General features: G+C 43.5%; 1 protein-coding gene across 1 annotated transcript in view; it reads left to right on the top strand.

Annotated features, from left to right (window-relative positions):
* Positions 1 to 9134: 9134 nt before the first annotated feature.
* Positions 9135 to 15971, top strand: part of HTR2A (5-hydroxytryptamine (serotonin) receptor 2A, G protein-coupled) — a 120544-nt gene continuing 113707 nt past the window's right edge. Inside the window, exons 1-2 of the mRNA XM_006837636.1 lie at positions 9135 to 9589; positions 13378 to 13578. Of these exons, the coding sequence (XP_006837699.1) occupies positions 9178 to 9589; positions 13378 to 13578 (613 nt within the window). The 5' untranslated portion in view covers positions 9135 to 9177. The remainder of the gene's footprint in view (positions 9590 to 13377; positions 13579 to 15971) is intronic.

The raw sequence follows: 15971 nt of genomic DNA, 5'->3' as shown, positions 1-15971 counted from the left end.
AGAACCAATAGATCCGTTTTGGAAGAAGTGCAGCCAGAGTGCTCCTTGGAGGCCAAGATGGCCAAACTTGGTCTCTCATACTTTGGGCAGTGTTTAGTTCTGCTGTGTATAGAGTCGCTATGAGTCGGTACCGACTTGATGGAACCTAACAACAACAACCAGTTTATGGAAGGAGCCCTGGCTGCAAACCTCAAAGTCAGCAGTTCGAAACTACCAGCTGTTCAGTGGGAGAAAGATGAGGCTTTCTGCTCCTGTAACAATTTACAGCCTCGGAAACCCTATGCGGGGACACTATGAGTCAGAATCGACTCCACGTAATACCTCCACCACCAGTTTATGGAGCTCCTGGGGTGACAAAAACAGTTAAATGCTCTGCTACTAACTGGCAGGTTGTTGGTTCAAACCCACCCAGAGGTGCCTGGGAAGATAATCCTGGCAATCTGCTTCCGAAAATTCTCAGCCATGAGTTGGAGTGACTCAATGGCAGCAGTAGTACAAAGTTTATATCTTTTCCTTAAACCCTATATTTGTGTTAAATGGAATGGATTAAGATGCAAGCTTTGTTCATCTTTATGGCTATACTCATAAAGGAAGACCGTAGAATTGATGTTTTTGAGTTATGATGTTGGAGGAGAATATTGAAAGTGCCATAGGCTGCCAAGAGAACCAATAGATCCATGTTGGAAGAAGTACAGCCAGAGTGTTCCTTGAAGACCAAGATGGTCAAACTTGGTCTCTTCATACTTTGGACATATTGTCAAGAGGGACCAGTCACTGGAGCAGGATATCATGTTTGGTAAGGTGGAGGGTAAGAGAAAAAGAGGAAGACCCCCAATGAGATGGATTAGTCTAGCCAAGTGGCAGTATCGATGGACTCTAGCGTGGCAACAGTGGTGTGGTTGGTTCAGGATAGGGGAGTGTTTCGTTCTGTTGTTCATAAGGTTGCTATGGATTGGTACTAATTCGATGGCACCTAACAAAAACAACAAAGACAGTGCTTGGCACAAAATAAGTTCAATAATTACGTTAAATTATTTAATGTTATTATACTAAGCACCACTGTGAGAAAATTGAAAAGATAGTTGATCGTTATTCACTATTTTCAAGTTATTGCTTCTTTTGATACAAGCCAATGTCATAATAGAAGATAATTTAACACATTGTTGTGGTCAGGTAGTCTAGCTTGTTACAAACCAGAAAATTAAAGAGCCCGGTGGCAAGAGTGAGTTATGTTTTGGGCTACTAACCGCAAGGTCAGCAGCTCAAATTCCAGTTCCATGGGAGAAAGACAAGATTATTTGTTCTCATAAAAATTTACAGGTCTTAGAAACCCTACGCCGGGTCACTATGAGTTGGAACCTACATGATGGCACACTACCACCACCACCACCAAACCAGAGAATTAGAGCATCCAAAGGAAAAAGTGGATTATGTATGATTCAGGAACTTTTTCTTCTCAGTACAAATCATTGGTGAGATTCAGGCAGCAGAAATCCCAGGGACATATTCTTAAGACAGTCTATGGAATAAGTCTTTGTTACCAATTCAAGACCAAATCAGATAAAATCAATAAAATGGAGGTTAAGGTTGGTACCATCCTAGGACATTAAGAAGCTTAGCCAGATCACACAAAATAAGGATCTAGTCTGTGTCCCTTTGAAAAAGGAGGAAAAAAAGACTGATCCTCCCAAGGTTCAGACAATTTACATCCCATAAAAACCAATTCCTCAAAGCAACGTGGATGAATGTCACAGACATATTGTTGAACACAAGATGCCAGACACAAAACTATATATACAGCATGTTTCCATTTAGATAAAGGTCAAGAAAGAAAAATGAAGGAACTTCCAGAAGTGATAGAAATGATCGATATCTTGATTTGGATGATGTCAAAATCCATTGAGTTGTATACGCTACCAGAGCTCCTTTAAGATCTTTACATTGTACTGAACGTACAATATTATTTATTCTTTAAAGAGAAATATGTCCTACAATGAGAGTTCTGAGAAGGAAAAATGGGAAAGATAAACGTAAAAAGATTTCTCTACAGTGGGATTTCTCACAGCCTTTAGTATGCTAATAGGCACTGTACAGCTCTAAGAATAGGATGCAGAGTGGTCCAAATTTAATTGCTATGGAACTTTTTTTTTTCTTCCTTACATCTGTAAGACACAAATGTTTCCAAAAGCCTATAAAAATATTCAAGCAATTATGAATACCACTGCACTCATTAGAAAAATATTTGACCTCTAATTTTACACGTGGAGTTCTAGTGTGGTGCTGTATGATAAACACTGGACTGCTAACTGCAAGGTCATCAGTTCAAACCCACCAGTCACTCCTCAGAAACTCTCTATTGGTCACTGTGAATCAGAACCAATGCAAGTTCACTAAATAGCAAACAGCAATAGTGAGCAATTACCTTTTCCTGAACCCTCCAGAATACACTGCTGCTGCTGTGTGCCATGGAGTCGGTTCCGACTCATAGCGACCTTGTATAGGGTTTCCGAGGCTGTAAATCTTTAAAAGAGCAGAAAGCCTCATCTTTCTCCAGCAGAACAGCTGGTAGTTTCGAACTGCTGACCTTGGGGTTCGCAGTCCAATTCATAACCACTAATCTACCAGAGCTAGTAATCCCTATAAATTGTTCAAGGATAAGGTGGCAAGCCGATTACAGGTCTGGTGGTCCGGACCCACCAGCTACTTCCATAAAGATTGCTGTTATTGTTGTAAGATGCCATAGAGTCGGTCCCGACTCATAGCAACCCAATATATAACAGAGCAAAATGATGCCCATTCCTAAGCCATCCTCATAATTATTGCTAAGTTTGAGTCCACTGTTGTAGCCACTGTGTGAATACATCTTGTTGCCGGTCTTCCTCTTTTTCACTGACTATTTTCCTACCTATGATATCCTTCTCCCGGGACTGGTCCCTCCTGATATCAGATCCAAAGTACATGATGTCAGTGAGATGAAGTCTTGTCCTCCTGGCTTCTCAGGAGCATTCTGGCTGTACTTGCTCCGAGACTAATTGGTTCATTTTCTGACAGCCAACATCCCTCACCACAAGTCAACTCTGTGCATGTTTCTTCAGCCTTCCTTTTCCATTATCCAGCTTTCATATATCTAAGAAATCATTGAAAATACCATGGCTTGGGTCAGGGACACCTTAGTCATCAAAGCAACTTCTTTGCCTTTTCCAGAGGTGATATCAAGGCACTGAAACACAATTTATAAAAAAGAAAAGATAGATCTCTGGTTGAGTTCCTCATAAAGTAGACTTAGACAGAGACTTGTGTGCTGGAGATTTATTGAGGAGTACTTTCAGATCAACATTTGTAGGAAATTATGGGAAGCAGGATTGGGCCGAGGGAGGAGTTCAAATGCGGTGCAGTCACATCAAAGGTTTCAGTGGATCCCATGGGGACAACTGGAGCTAGGGCTGTCCTTCAGAGTTGTCCAGCCTTGAAGTACAAGGCCAGATCTTTATACCTCACATCAGACCAGTCATTGCATGCTGACTTCCCCAGGGAGGAGCCATGACTATGGGCAAGGCTGACAGTTCAGCTAAGGGTAATTTTCACAAACAGAATCAGCTGAAAGCAACCACCCACACTCTCAGCAGAAAGCAAACTGAATACTCAGTTCTAAAGGGAATTTGGACAGCACACCACAGTGCCTAGAGCAGCAACCAATGCATACACCTCAGAAGGGGAATCTGGCCTATGAGCAAGCATCCTACCACATCTAACTCTCATCTCATTCATAAGCAAACTCTGTTTAAACATCATCAGACAAAGACCTGGGTTTAGCCTATATTGCTTTGTCCATAACAAGTATAGGATAAGCGATGGACTTCAAACCACAAAGTCCACAGTTTGAGCCCTCCAGCCTGTCCATGGAAGAAAGATGAGGCTTTCTGTTGCTGTGAAGATTTAAGGCCTCTGAGACCCTATACAGGGTCATTATGAGTCAGAACCAACTTGATGGCACTAAGCAACAATAACAACAAATAATAAGTATTCATAAAACTGTAATAAAGGCTGCAAACAATGTTAGATGGTTACTAACAAATTTATTTCTACAATATAAGAAGCAAGTCCCTGACTGACTCTGCTGTGAGTAGAAGCACGGTCGTTTTTCATGATGAATAATGGCGAGGGGACATCAAACCTCTCTGAGGAGAACTATAAACAGCAACCAGTAAAACAAAATCTAACATCAAAAAGCTGTAGAGTAATTCTCAAACACTGTAGCTTTGTTTTAAAATCACATTTTTTAAATCAAATTAAATTAATATCAAGGAGCTCTGGTAGCGTAGTGGTTACGAATCGGGCTGCGAACCTTAAGGTCAGCGGTTCGAAACTACCAGCCGCTCCGCGGGAGAAAGATGAGGCTTTCTACTCCCGTAAAGATTTACACCCTCGGAAACCCTGTACAGGGTCGCTATGGGTCGGAACCGACTCGACGGCACTTAACAACAACAACAACAACAACTCACTAAGATAAGTGTACTGAACAAGAAGTCTGAGGTTCTAGGTTTCTTCCTATTCCTACTTCTTAATGTGGAGGCCTGGTGTGGCACTGTGGGATACAGCACTGGACCGCATGGCCGGTGAGTTCAAACTCACTGGCCACTCCTTGGAAATTCTATATGAGGTCGCTGTGAGTCAGAACTGACCCAACAACACTTAACAACAACAAAAAAAACTTCTTAATGTACACCTGACAATTGATTTATTTTTTTCTTTCAAAGTTCATATACTCAGGACCTTCCATTGTTCTATAACATACTTTGGACTAAAGATTGTTGTTGTTGTTGTTGTTGTTGAGTGCCATCGAGTCACTTCCAACCCATAGTGACCCTGTATAGGCTTTACTAGGAGCTGCGGGTGAGCTTGAACCACCGACCTTGCGGTTCAAACCAATTTTCAGTCCAGCACATTAACCTACGGTGCCACACCAGGACTCAAGCTTACCATCTAGTAGAGAGGACAGACATGTAAATGACTCATTTACATCAGCCATACATTCTTTCATTCAGCAAACATATCTAAGCACCAACTATGTGCCCCCTGTGAACAAGACAAGCGCAGTCCTTGACTTTATGGGTTTATATGAAGTATAAAACATATTCAAATGGCATCAGCAGGCATTGTAGCCTTAGTCTACATGCAGGAAGTTGGGGGTGGGGGGCCATAGAAAGCTCTAACAGTAAGCTGAATAACAATATTAAGGATTATGATCATCTTCATTGCATGATTATAATGTGCCAGGCTCATATATTAATGTATTTAACTTGCAAATCATCCTATGAGGTCAGCATTAATATGATTAAAGCAACAAGAGAATAAGTCACTTTATCAGGGGCACATAGGTGGTAAGCAGTGGGCTTGGGCTTTACAGAAGAATAACTTGGGAACTTAACTTTGGAAAATGAGTAGGAATTTATGAAATGGGGATGTGGTGAGAAGAACATTCCACATACACATAGGAAATGGTAAGTACAAAAGTTAAAAAAAGAAAAAAATGGTAAGACACCTCCAACCAAGTACAGCCAGCATGCAGAATGCATCTGAGAAGAATAAGAGTCCAGGCAGGAAACACCGGAGTCAGCAGGGAAGAAAACAGGCAAAGGAAAGGATGGTTGTGTGCTACATGGGGCCGAGACTGAAGGAATGCGGGAATGGGAACGGCATTGTCAAAAGTGTGTGTTAACAATACTGATAAGACGCAAAATGGCCACCATTCATGAAGACCATCCTCCAAGTCAAGCATTGGGCTACATAGTCAAGAAGGAGCCCAAGTGGCGCTGTGGGTTAAGCTGCTGACTGCAAGGTCAGTGGTCCAAACCCACCAGCTGAACCTCAGGAGAAAGGTGAGGCTGTCCATTTCCATAAAGATTTACAGTCTTATTGCTGTAGTTATTGTTAAGTGCCATCGAGTTGGTTCCGACTCATAGGGACACTGTATATGGCTTCCGAAGAATGGCTGGTGGGTTTGAACTGCCAACCTTGCGGTTAAACTGACCTTGCAGTCTAGCGCATTATTTATTCTGCAGCACCACATGAGTACAGTCTTAGAAACCCCAACATGGGGTCACTGTTGTTGATGTTGTTGTTAAGTGCTGTTGAGTCGATTCCTACTCATCATGATGCTGGATAGAGTTTCCGAGGAGTGGCTGGTGAATTTGAACCGCCCACCTTGTGGTTCAGACTGACCTTTCTGTCCAGTGCATTAACACACAGCACCACAATATAGGGTCACTAGGAATCAGAACTGATTCAATAGCAGTAGGTTTGGTTTTCTGTTTTTGCTTTTCTTTTAAAAACCTCACTTCTGCTTTATAACCTGAGGAAGCTATTCCTACTACTCCGTTCTACAAGTGAGGAAACGGAGCCATAGGAACAGAACATCGGCTGTGCAGGCCCCCACTGCTTGTGAGTTGTAGAGCTGAGATTCAAAACCTAGGAGAGGTGACTGCAAAGTCAGTTCTCTAAGCTACCTGCTCTCGGAGCCACAGCCATCACCACCTCCCACCTCCCCAAGCAACTCGGGTAGCAGGACACACATGCAGAGGGACAGGGAGACGGGAAAGCCTGTGCTCCAGCCCTGGGGATGGGTGATGTGACCCTTAACAGAAGCACTGCTTGTGGACTGCAGGAGAGGAGAGGGTTTGAGAAGCAGGTACCTAGAAGTGGGATTGGAGACTAGTTGGTTCTAGAGGGGAGAAAGAAGAAATGCTCAATAATGACCAACTGTTTGAAGAGACTCCATTAACCAAAAGAATGGGTAGTGGTAAGAACTGACGGTGGTCCCTGGGCAGCCCAAACCATGAAGGCACCGGACTGGTAACCAGAAAGTTAGAGGGTCAAGTCCAAATTGATAGACCTTGAAAATCAGACCATTCAAAACCCTTTAGAGTGCAGTTCTACTCTGACACACATGGGGTCTCCATGTCTTAGTGTCTACTCAATGGTTTGGGGGTTCAGCTCTGAGAGGTGGGTAGGTGAATGGGAGAAAGACAGCCGATGTGGAGGTCAAGGTCTGCTAAGCTGCAAATGGAAGGGTCCAATGGGCAGCTGGTTCTGTTGTTCTGAAACTGAGAAAACTAATCTGCTTGTAAGGTCCAGATTTGGCCCTAACCAGCATCTGGTAGCGTAGTGGTTATGAATCTGGCTGCTAACCTCAGGGTCAGCAGTTCAAAACTACCAGATGTTCTGCGGGAGAAAGATGAGGCTTTCTGCTCCAGTAAAGATTTACAGCCTAGGAAACCCTGTCCAGGGTCGCTATGGGTCGGAACCGACTCCGCGGCACATAACAACAACTACAGCAGGCTATGGATGTTAGAGTGGTCAACTATGCATAGAGATAAAAGATGTAAATAGCACAATAAAAAGAAGAAGATAGAAGCAACTTAGAGAACCCCAGCTATTTAAGAAAGAACCTTTTTTCTCATCTATAAAAATAATGGAAAAAACCAAAAAGCTGCCTTCCTTAGAAGCCTCCCCAGAAAAGGAATTCTTTTTCAAGTAAAACTGAAACAGAAAGAATGGGGGGAGGGAGTGGGGGAGTATATTTTCATCCACATCTGAGGTTTTGAATACTTCTATAAAATAAAGCAGGTTGATTGAATGGGATACATGTGTTTAATAATAAATAAAAATAGCACTAACAGTTAATCATAGATAATAGATGCAGATCGGCTTGGTCACTCTGAACATGGGTTAAAGATGTCAGTAATTTCACTTTGGACACAAACACTGTGCCCTTCTCTAATGGAAACTCTGCATGCTTGCAAGCCTTCCAGAACATACCATTTTCTAGCCCTACTTCTGTGACTTTCTCACACTTCACCTTCTCAGATCTCACCCTCGGGTTTACCAGCCTTATCAGGAATATAAACAAAAGGTGATTTCCCCAGCCTCACTCTTTGGAAAATGAAAAGAAACTTCCGAATGTTAACATGTGGCCAAAAGAGAGCAAATCCTGTTTGGTCCGCCCTCTCTGGCTGCTGCTACCTTGCAGTTTCTGACACACAGAGGGAGGTCTGAGGAAGTGAACGGGCAAACAGAGAACAATTCCATTCCTGTGGAAACCAGGAGTCCCACTTTTTCTGAACGGTTGCTTATGTGTGACTCTGAGGCGGACTGGTGAATGATTTCTCAGTGTATGCCTCACTGACGCGAGCTGTACCCGGAGGGAGTCGCCCAGCAGAGTGGCTGGCAGAGGAGACCCACAGGGACCTCACAAGGCTGGAACTGGCTCCCTGCTCACATGCAGTTAGGGAAGTCAGCAAAACGGAAATCAAATTACTATCATATTCTGCTGGTAGAAGCTCACGGAGAAAGGAGTCCCCCTCAGCTTAATTATTATGAGAGATGCATCAAGTCGTACAACAGCAAAGTGTGTCTGGTGTGGGGAGCCTAAAGATAAATGTAAGTTCTCACGCTGTTCTATTTGATCGCTGTATGGTTTTCTCTCTGGCTTGAAGTCTTGCTTGGTCATGAGAATTTCTAGTGTGGAAAGTTGTCCACTGATCTTTGCTTAAGGCTTTTTTCTTCTTCTTCTTTTCTTTCTTTTTCTAAGTATACAGTGTAATGAAAGCTGAAATTCCAGACAGCAGCTGTGACAATTCAGCTTACCACAAATTGAGAACTATAATCCAAAGTACTTCCAATTGCTATGGATTTAACACTGGATATGTTCTTAATTGACACTCTTTTTAAAATGCATAAGCCCTGCTGTTTTGGATTGAACGCTATTTCAATGTTGCCTTGATTAAGTGAGTACGAGCCTATAACTGAAAGAATGAGCTACAGTTAAAAGAGACGCTTGGCAGTTACAAAACTTTTCTTTTTTTGGCCAGGACCACGTTTTTCTCCCCGAATGCTCCAAACTCTACAACCTCTATGTTACAAGTTCATTCTGCCTTTTTCACCTGGCTTGGGAGGAAACACAGAAGCAAACCGTGTGGTCTGCTCAAATTGAGAAGGAAGAAAACATAAAGAACCACTGCAAGTCTTAAACACTTCTGCAATAATGAGAGAGGAAAAGTCAGCCGATGGAACCCAGTTTCACTGTGACAGAGTTTGGGGACATAAAGATGGATGGTGACCAGAGGTTATAATCTATTCATTCTTCTACACTTATCTGCGGAAAGTTCCAGCTTAGATATGGATATTCTCTGTGAAGAAAATGCCTCTCTGAGCTCGTCTCTGAACTCCTTAACTCAATTAGCAGACGACGCAAGGTTCTATAATAATGACCTTAACTCGGGAGAAGCCAACACTTCAGATGCATTCAACTGGACAGTGGGCTCTGAAAACCGAACAAACTTGTCCTGTGAAGGCTGCCCCTCACCACCATGTTACTCCTTACTTCATCTCCAGGAAAAAAACTGGTCTGCCTTGCTGACAGCTGTTGTGATTATTCTAACCATTGCTGGAAACATACTCGTCATCATGGCAGTATCCCTAGAGAAAAAGCTGCAGAACGCCACCAACTACTTCCTGATGTCACTTGCTATAGCTGATATGTTGCTAGGCTTCCTGGTGATGCCTGTGTCCATGCTAACCATCCTGTATGGTGAGTGGCATTCATTCTCATGTGTGTGCCATTAGCACACCAGCCAGGGCTGGGGTGGGGGGGGGGGAGAGACAAACTGTAATTAGCAGGCTTTGTTTATAGACTTGGTAGGGTCCACCATGTTACACTACTTACTGAAATTTTACTCTTACAATGGGATTTCATACATAAAAAGAATTTGCAGGCAACAGATCATCAGCGATCGCTGGAGAGTTTTGTTCTTTAAAACAGGTGCATTTTAGGTAGACGGGGAATTCTAAAGTTGTGTGCTTCACACGTGATGGATAAAATCTAGTTGGTGCACCAGTACAATCATAAAGTAGTAACTTACCTGTTCTTTGGAATTCTTTTGATTATGTCTCCTTTACATCCCCGGAACAAGTAGTCCAGGTTCCAGGACAGACAGTTTTATCTTTGTCACATCGTTTTCAGCACTTCCGATGGAGTGTTAAAACCTTCCCAGTTACAGTGGAACATTTGCAGAGAGAATCATTGGTGCAGTGGGTTTAATGTTCAAATATGCAGTCCCCATTAGAGTAAATGAATTACTCTAGTTTTAATTGTTCCCTGCCCAGAGAAGCTAATTGGAAAATGTGCCTTCGAATTATACCCTCAACTCTTTAAAAATGTATATGCATAAACTCATCCCATCTGGTTCGGAGGAGGATGGAAAACAAATGGGAAAAGATTCATCTTGCTTTCTTCTCAACAGAGTTCGAAACAGTCAAACCTTTCAGCAAGTCAGCAAACACTGGGATGGCTTCAGCGGGGAACAGAATGTGATATTCTTTCCAAATTATGAGTAATATAATCAGATTCTTCCTTTAAAAAGAGAGAGAATTCTGAGACACTGCTGACACAGCCATAATCAGCAGTCACCCTAGGTTTACAGACAGGTTATGAGAGCAATGTTTTTAAGATAGGATTTTCCGGCCAAGTTTAGATAACAACCCAACTAAAAAATATCAACCCAGCGCTGCAAAATGTGAAGGCAGAAGAAGGTGAGCGACAGAGAGCAGCCTTCAGTTTGCAAGGGATCAATACGGTTTATTAGAAGGTCAGCCCCAGCTTGACCGCTCAAATGCCACCTCCCGGATGATTTCATTCAATTGCCTATTATTTCCCAGACATTCTGAACTGGTTCTGGCTTTCCAAAACCCTGTTCCGCTTGAAAGCAAACTCGAGGGGTTGGGGTTTGTGACTCCGAGCCAGGCACGTCCGGGAACCAAAACCCAGGCGGAAGGGCAGAGGTGACCTGCGGCAGCGGGTGTGGACAGGCTCGGGTCGGGTTAGGAAGCTGGAACCTTCTCCAGCTCGGGGTGCAATGGCGCCCCCTGGCGGCCGCCACGCACGGAGCGATGCCAATTCCCGCACGGGGTTCCACGACTCTCAGGGTTTGCTCCAGCGCCTCCCCCAGCTGCGGGCTGTTGAGCTCTCCCCCAAGGAAGTGGCCCCTCTCCATCCCCGCCGCGGAAACTAAGACTGAGGCCCTTAGCTCCCTCCTTGCAGAGAAAAGTCCTCCAAGAACCCAGATCAGTTCTGAACAGGCGGACGTGGCTTCCCTCCAGGCACTGCTAAGGAAAAGGCTCTCGTTTTAGCAAATAATCTGAGTGGGAGGCACTAAATTAGGTTTATATCCTGCCCTTTACCGCTTCTAAATATCCATATAGGCAGTTTTGGTAGAGAGTGTGTTTGTTCTGTGTAGTGGCTCTACATTTTTATGTAGAAAATGCGGTCTTTAGAATACTCACTTATACAATACATATACAGGGGGCTTCTAAAGCTCGAGGAAAAATTCCATAACCTTTTCATCCCATCTTTCACTAACTTTTTGAAGCTCCCTCATATCTAGCAGCATACTTACCAAAACTGTTGTTGTTGTTGTTATGTGCCATAGAGTCGGTTCCGACTCATAGCGACCCTGTACAGGGTTTCTGAGGCTGTAAATCTTTAAGGGAGCAGAAAGCCTCTCCTTTCTCCCGCGGAACAACTGGTAGTTTCGAACTGTTGACCCTGAGGTTACCAGCCCAATTCGTAAACACTACGCTACCAAAACTAGTTAAGGTTTATATACGTATTTGAACAAAACGAACAAAGTCATGAGGCTTTGCTTCTGTCCTTCTACTTCCTAATAAAGCAGGTGAACCCATACAATAGTTCTCACACTGGAATCCACTGGAGAGCTTTAAAATACTTTGATATTCCCGGTCTACATCATCCTACGCTCCTTTGTTGACTCACAGCGACCCAATGGCATAGAGTAGAACTGCCCCATAGGGTTTCCAAGGCTTCTTCAGGGACCCCAACTGACACATCTCTCTCCCGAGGAGCAGCTTAGCTGCCAAGCGTTTTAAACTCTGTGCAGCCTGGAATCCCTTTTTACCCTCTGGAAACTGTGGTTCCAATGGCCTGGGATTTGACTCAGTCTTAAAAGCGCGTTGGCTGATTCTAATGGGCAGCCAGGCGTTAAACCACTGTGGTTCTCCAAGTGTGATCTTGTGGTTCTCCAAGTGTGGTCCTTGCACCAACAGCATCAGCCTTTGCTGGGAATGAAAATGTGAATTCTCCAGCCTTAAGGCTGACCTTCAGAACCAGAACCTGGAAGTGGGGTCTAGAAGCCTGTTTTAAGATCTACAGGGGAATTAGGATGCCTGATAAATAAAGCATGTGTGCTTTTCTTGAAGGTGTTATTCAGGTTTTTTCCACACACCTGCAATCTGAGGTTAACTGAAAGGTAATATTAGATTATCCCTCCGTTTTCATTTTTATAGATAGTGAGATCTTCTCTATCTGGATTTTTTGAGTCAGTCGTTTGTCTGACTTACTTACTGAGAGACCAGTACTATGTACTGTGTGAGCCAGAGCAGTTCTAACAATGACTAGGAGACAGAGAAATATGGGTGAGTAAACAATAACTGTATCATTTAGGAGGTGCTTCAACAGAGGAGCCCAAACCCATCACTACTTGTGACCTAAGTCGTTGTTAAAAAATAGTAAAAGTAGGTTTTGCTAAGAAGAAAAGAGACAAAAAATGTTGAAGAGGGAACAGCCTGAGTAATCCCAGAATTGTTGTTTAGTGCCGTCGAGTCGGTTCCGACCCATAGCGACCCTGTACAGGGTTTCCGAGGCTGTAAATCTTTACGGGAGCAGAACGCCTCATCTTTCTCCCGCGGAGCGGCTGGTAGTTTCGAACTTAAGGTTCGCAGCCCGATTCGTAACCACTACGCTACCAGAGCTCCTTGAATAGGGACATATTATTTCAGCCACTAGGAATGTTCACACCTTGTATTCATCAGCTTATGGACTTGACGTGTGTATAGAGTAGAGCTTCCCCATAGGAGTCTCAAGGTTGCAACACGTCTCTAGGCCTTTCTCCCAAGGCACTTTTGGGTAGGTTTGAACTCACCCTTTAGGTTAGGTGTTGTTAAGTGCCATGAAGTCAGTTCTGACTCATCGCAATCCTGCGTTTCCAAGGAGCAGCCGACAGGTTTGAACCACCCACCTTGCGATTAGCAAGCCCGTGCCTATCCTACAGCACCATGCCAGTCAAGTGCTAACCATCCGCACAGTCCAAGTTTGCCATGAGTCAGAACCAACTCCACAGCAATGGGTTTGGTTTGGGTCTTTGGTATTTGTCAGCCAGGATAATCTTTGCATAGTTAAGTACAGTTACTGTTAGACTTTTTTCTAATGTTGAAAGTCTCTTGTTGCCCACTGCCACCTGTACAAGATGGAAATGGTTGTGGCAGGCTGTAACCCACACACTGATGAAACCTTCTGCCTGGTAGGATACCAGTGGCCTCTGCCAAGCAAGCTCTGTGCGGTCTGGATCTACCTGGATGTGCTTTTCTCCACGGCCTCTATCATGCACCTCTGTGCCATCTCGCTGGACCGCTACGTTGCCATCCAGAACCCCATCCATCACAGCCGCTTCAACTCCAGAACAAAGGCCTTTCTGAAAATAATTGCTGTTTGGACCATATCAGTAGGTAAGTGGGGACCATATACCAGTGCTTTATCTGAAATGACAATAACTTGCTTTCCATGGAAACTGGTTTTGTGTGTTGCACTAAAACCTGAAAGCCAGATTACACCAATTCCTCACTTACCCACTATCTCATTATACAACATTTCGCATTTAAAAGGATAGTAAAAATATTGTACTATCCAACTGTTTTGTGCATTAATGATGTGTGTTTTGCATTAACAAACGTGGATGTGTGAGGCAAGAGTAATGTTGGCTGTGATGGTTAAGGTTATGTGTCAACTTGTGTGGACGGTGACTCTCAGTGGTTTAGAAGTTATGTATTGATTGAATTTGGTGATTTATAATGATGTGATTTGGTGGTTAGGTAATGGTGTAGTTTGGAAGTTGTGTGTTGATTGAATTTGGTAGTTCATAACGGTGCGGTTATCCTTTGTTTTGTGATAGGATGTAGTCATTCATATAATAACTTGGTTTTTGGGAACAGACCATGTCAAGAAGTAAAGAGTGGGGGAATATTGTTTTAAGATCTCCTTTAGGAAAGAAAATGTCTGTTTATGCACCTAGTTTACAGCTAGATTTCTATTGCTTTGCACAAGTAAGACTATATGCACCAATAGAGACAGAATCAGGGAAAGTTGGGCCCTAGCCATTTCCTGAAGGAGCCATGGTAATTTAATGGATTACAACCTGAACTACTAACTGCAAGGTCAGTAGTTTAAATCTACCAATTGTTCTTCAGAAAGAAGACAAGGCTTTCTGCTCCCATAAATATTTACAGCCTCAAAAACCCTATACAGGGTCATTATGAGTCAGAATTGATCCAGTGGCTCACAACTACCGCCACCAGCAACCATTTCCTGAGACGTTTTGTTCATCTCCCACTTACAAACACCCAACTCTAACTCCCCAGCCCTTTGGAACCACTGGATTTGTGGTTAACAGTAGGATGGCCCAGTGCCCTGTGTATCAGAGCAAAACTGTTCTCCATACTGCTGTATGGAGAAATCCATCACCGGGGGTTGTTCTGAGGCACATCAGGGTGGACTCGAACCTCTAAACTTTCAGTTAACAACTAAGTGTATTAGTTGTTTGCATTAATATAGGGTTGCTATTGTTGTTAGACCGTCAAATTGACTTCAACTCATGGCCACCTTATGTATAACAGAGTGAAACATTGCCCTTCTTAGTCCTAAGCCATCCTCACAAGTGACTGGATGTGTTGTTGTTGTTAGGTGCCATCAAGTCGGTACTGACTCATAGCGACCTTATGCACAGCAGAACGAAACACTGCCCGATCCTGGGCCAACCTCATTATTGTTGCCACGCTTGAGCCCACTGATGCTGCCACTTGACCAATTCATCTCGCTGGGGGTCTTCCTTTTTCTCTGACCCTCCACCTTACCAAACATGATATCCTTCTCCAGCGACTGGTCCCTCCTGACAATATGTCCGAAGTATGAGAGACAAAATTTGGCCATCCTGGCCACGAAGGAGCACTTTGGTTGCGTTTCTTCCAACACAGATCTGTTGGTTCTTTTGGCAGCCTATGGCACCTTCAATATTCCCTTCCAACACCATAACTCAAATGCATCAAATTTTTTTTTGGTCTTCCTTATTCACTGTCCAGCTTTCGCATACATATGAAGTTATTGAAAATACCACAGCTTGGGTCAGGCGCACCTTAGTCTTCAAGCTGACATGTTTGCTCTTCAACACTTTAAAAAGGTCTTGTGCAGCAGATTTGCCTAATGCAGTACGTCGTTTGATTTCTTGACTGCTGCTTCCGTGAGTGTTGATAGTTGATCCAAGAAGAATGAAGCCCTTGACAACTTCAATCTTTTCTCCATTGATAAGAATGTTGTTTATTGGTCCAGTGGTGAGGATTTTTGTTTTCTTTATATTGAGATGCAATCCATAACGAAAATATTTTAAGTCATCTTCACTTTCAGCAAGCAAGGTTGTATCATCGAGCCCATTTTTGCAACTATTGTGTTGATCCATCTCACTGAGCATTTCTTTGTTTCCACTGACTCTCAACCTCACAAAACCTCTTGTGTTTTTCTAGCAACTAGTCTTTCCTAATGACTTATGCAAAGTAAGCCTTCCATCATTGCTTCTAAGGCGAATTCTGGTTGTATTTCTTCTAAGACTGACTTGTTGGACCTCTTGGCAGTCCTGCTGATATTGTGGTTAGTGACCCCGTGTGATACAGTAGAACCGCCCCATAGGATCTTCTAGGCTGTAATCTTTATAGGTCCAGATCGCCAGGCCTTTCTCCTGTGGAACCACGGGGTGGATTTGAACCACCTTTTGGTTAGCAACTAAGCACTTGAGTGTGGTGCCATCTGGGCTTCTCCTTCTAACCCTGAAGACTCCTGTGCTAAATGAGAGTAA

Source organism: Chrysochloris asiatica, unplaced genomic scaffold (assembly GCF_000296735.1).
Source record: "Chrysochloris asiatica unplaced genomic scaffold, ChrAsi1.0 scaffold00022, whole genome shotgun sequence".
In the NCBI taxonomy this organism is placed as follows: domain Eukaryota; kingdom Metazoa; phylum Chordata; class Mammalia; order Afrosoricida; family Chrysochloridae; genus Chrysochloris; species Chrysochloris asiatica.
This window is presented reverse-complemented; position numbering and strand designations above follow the sequence as displayed.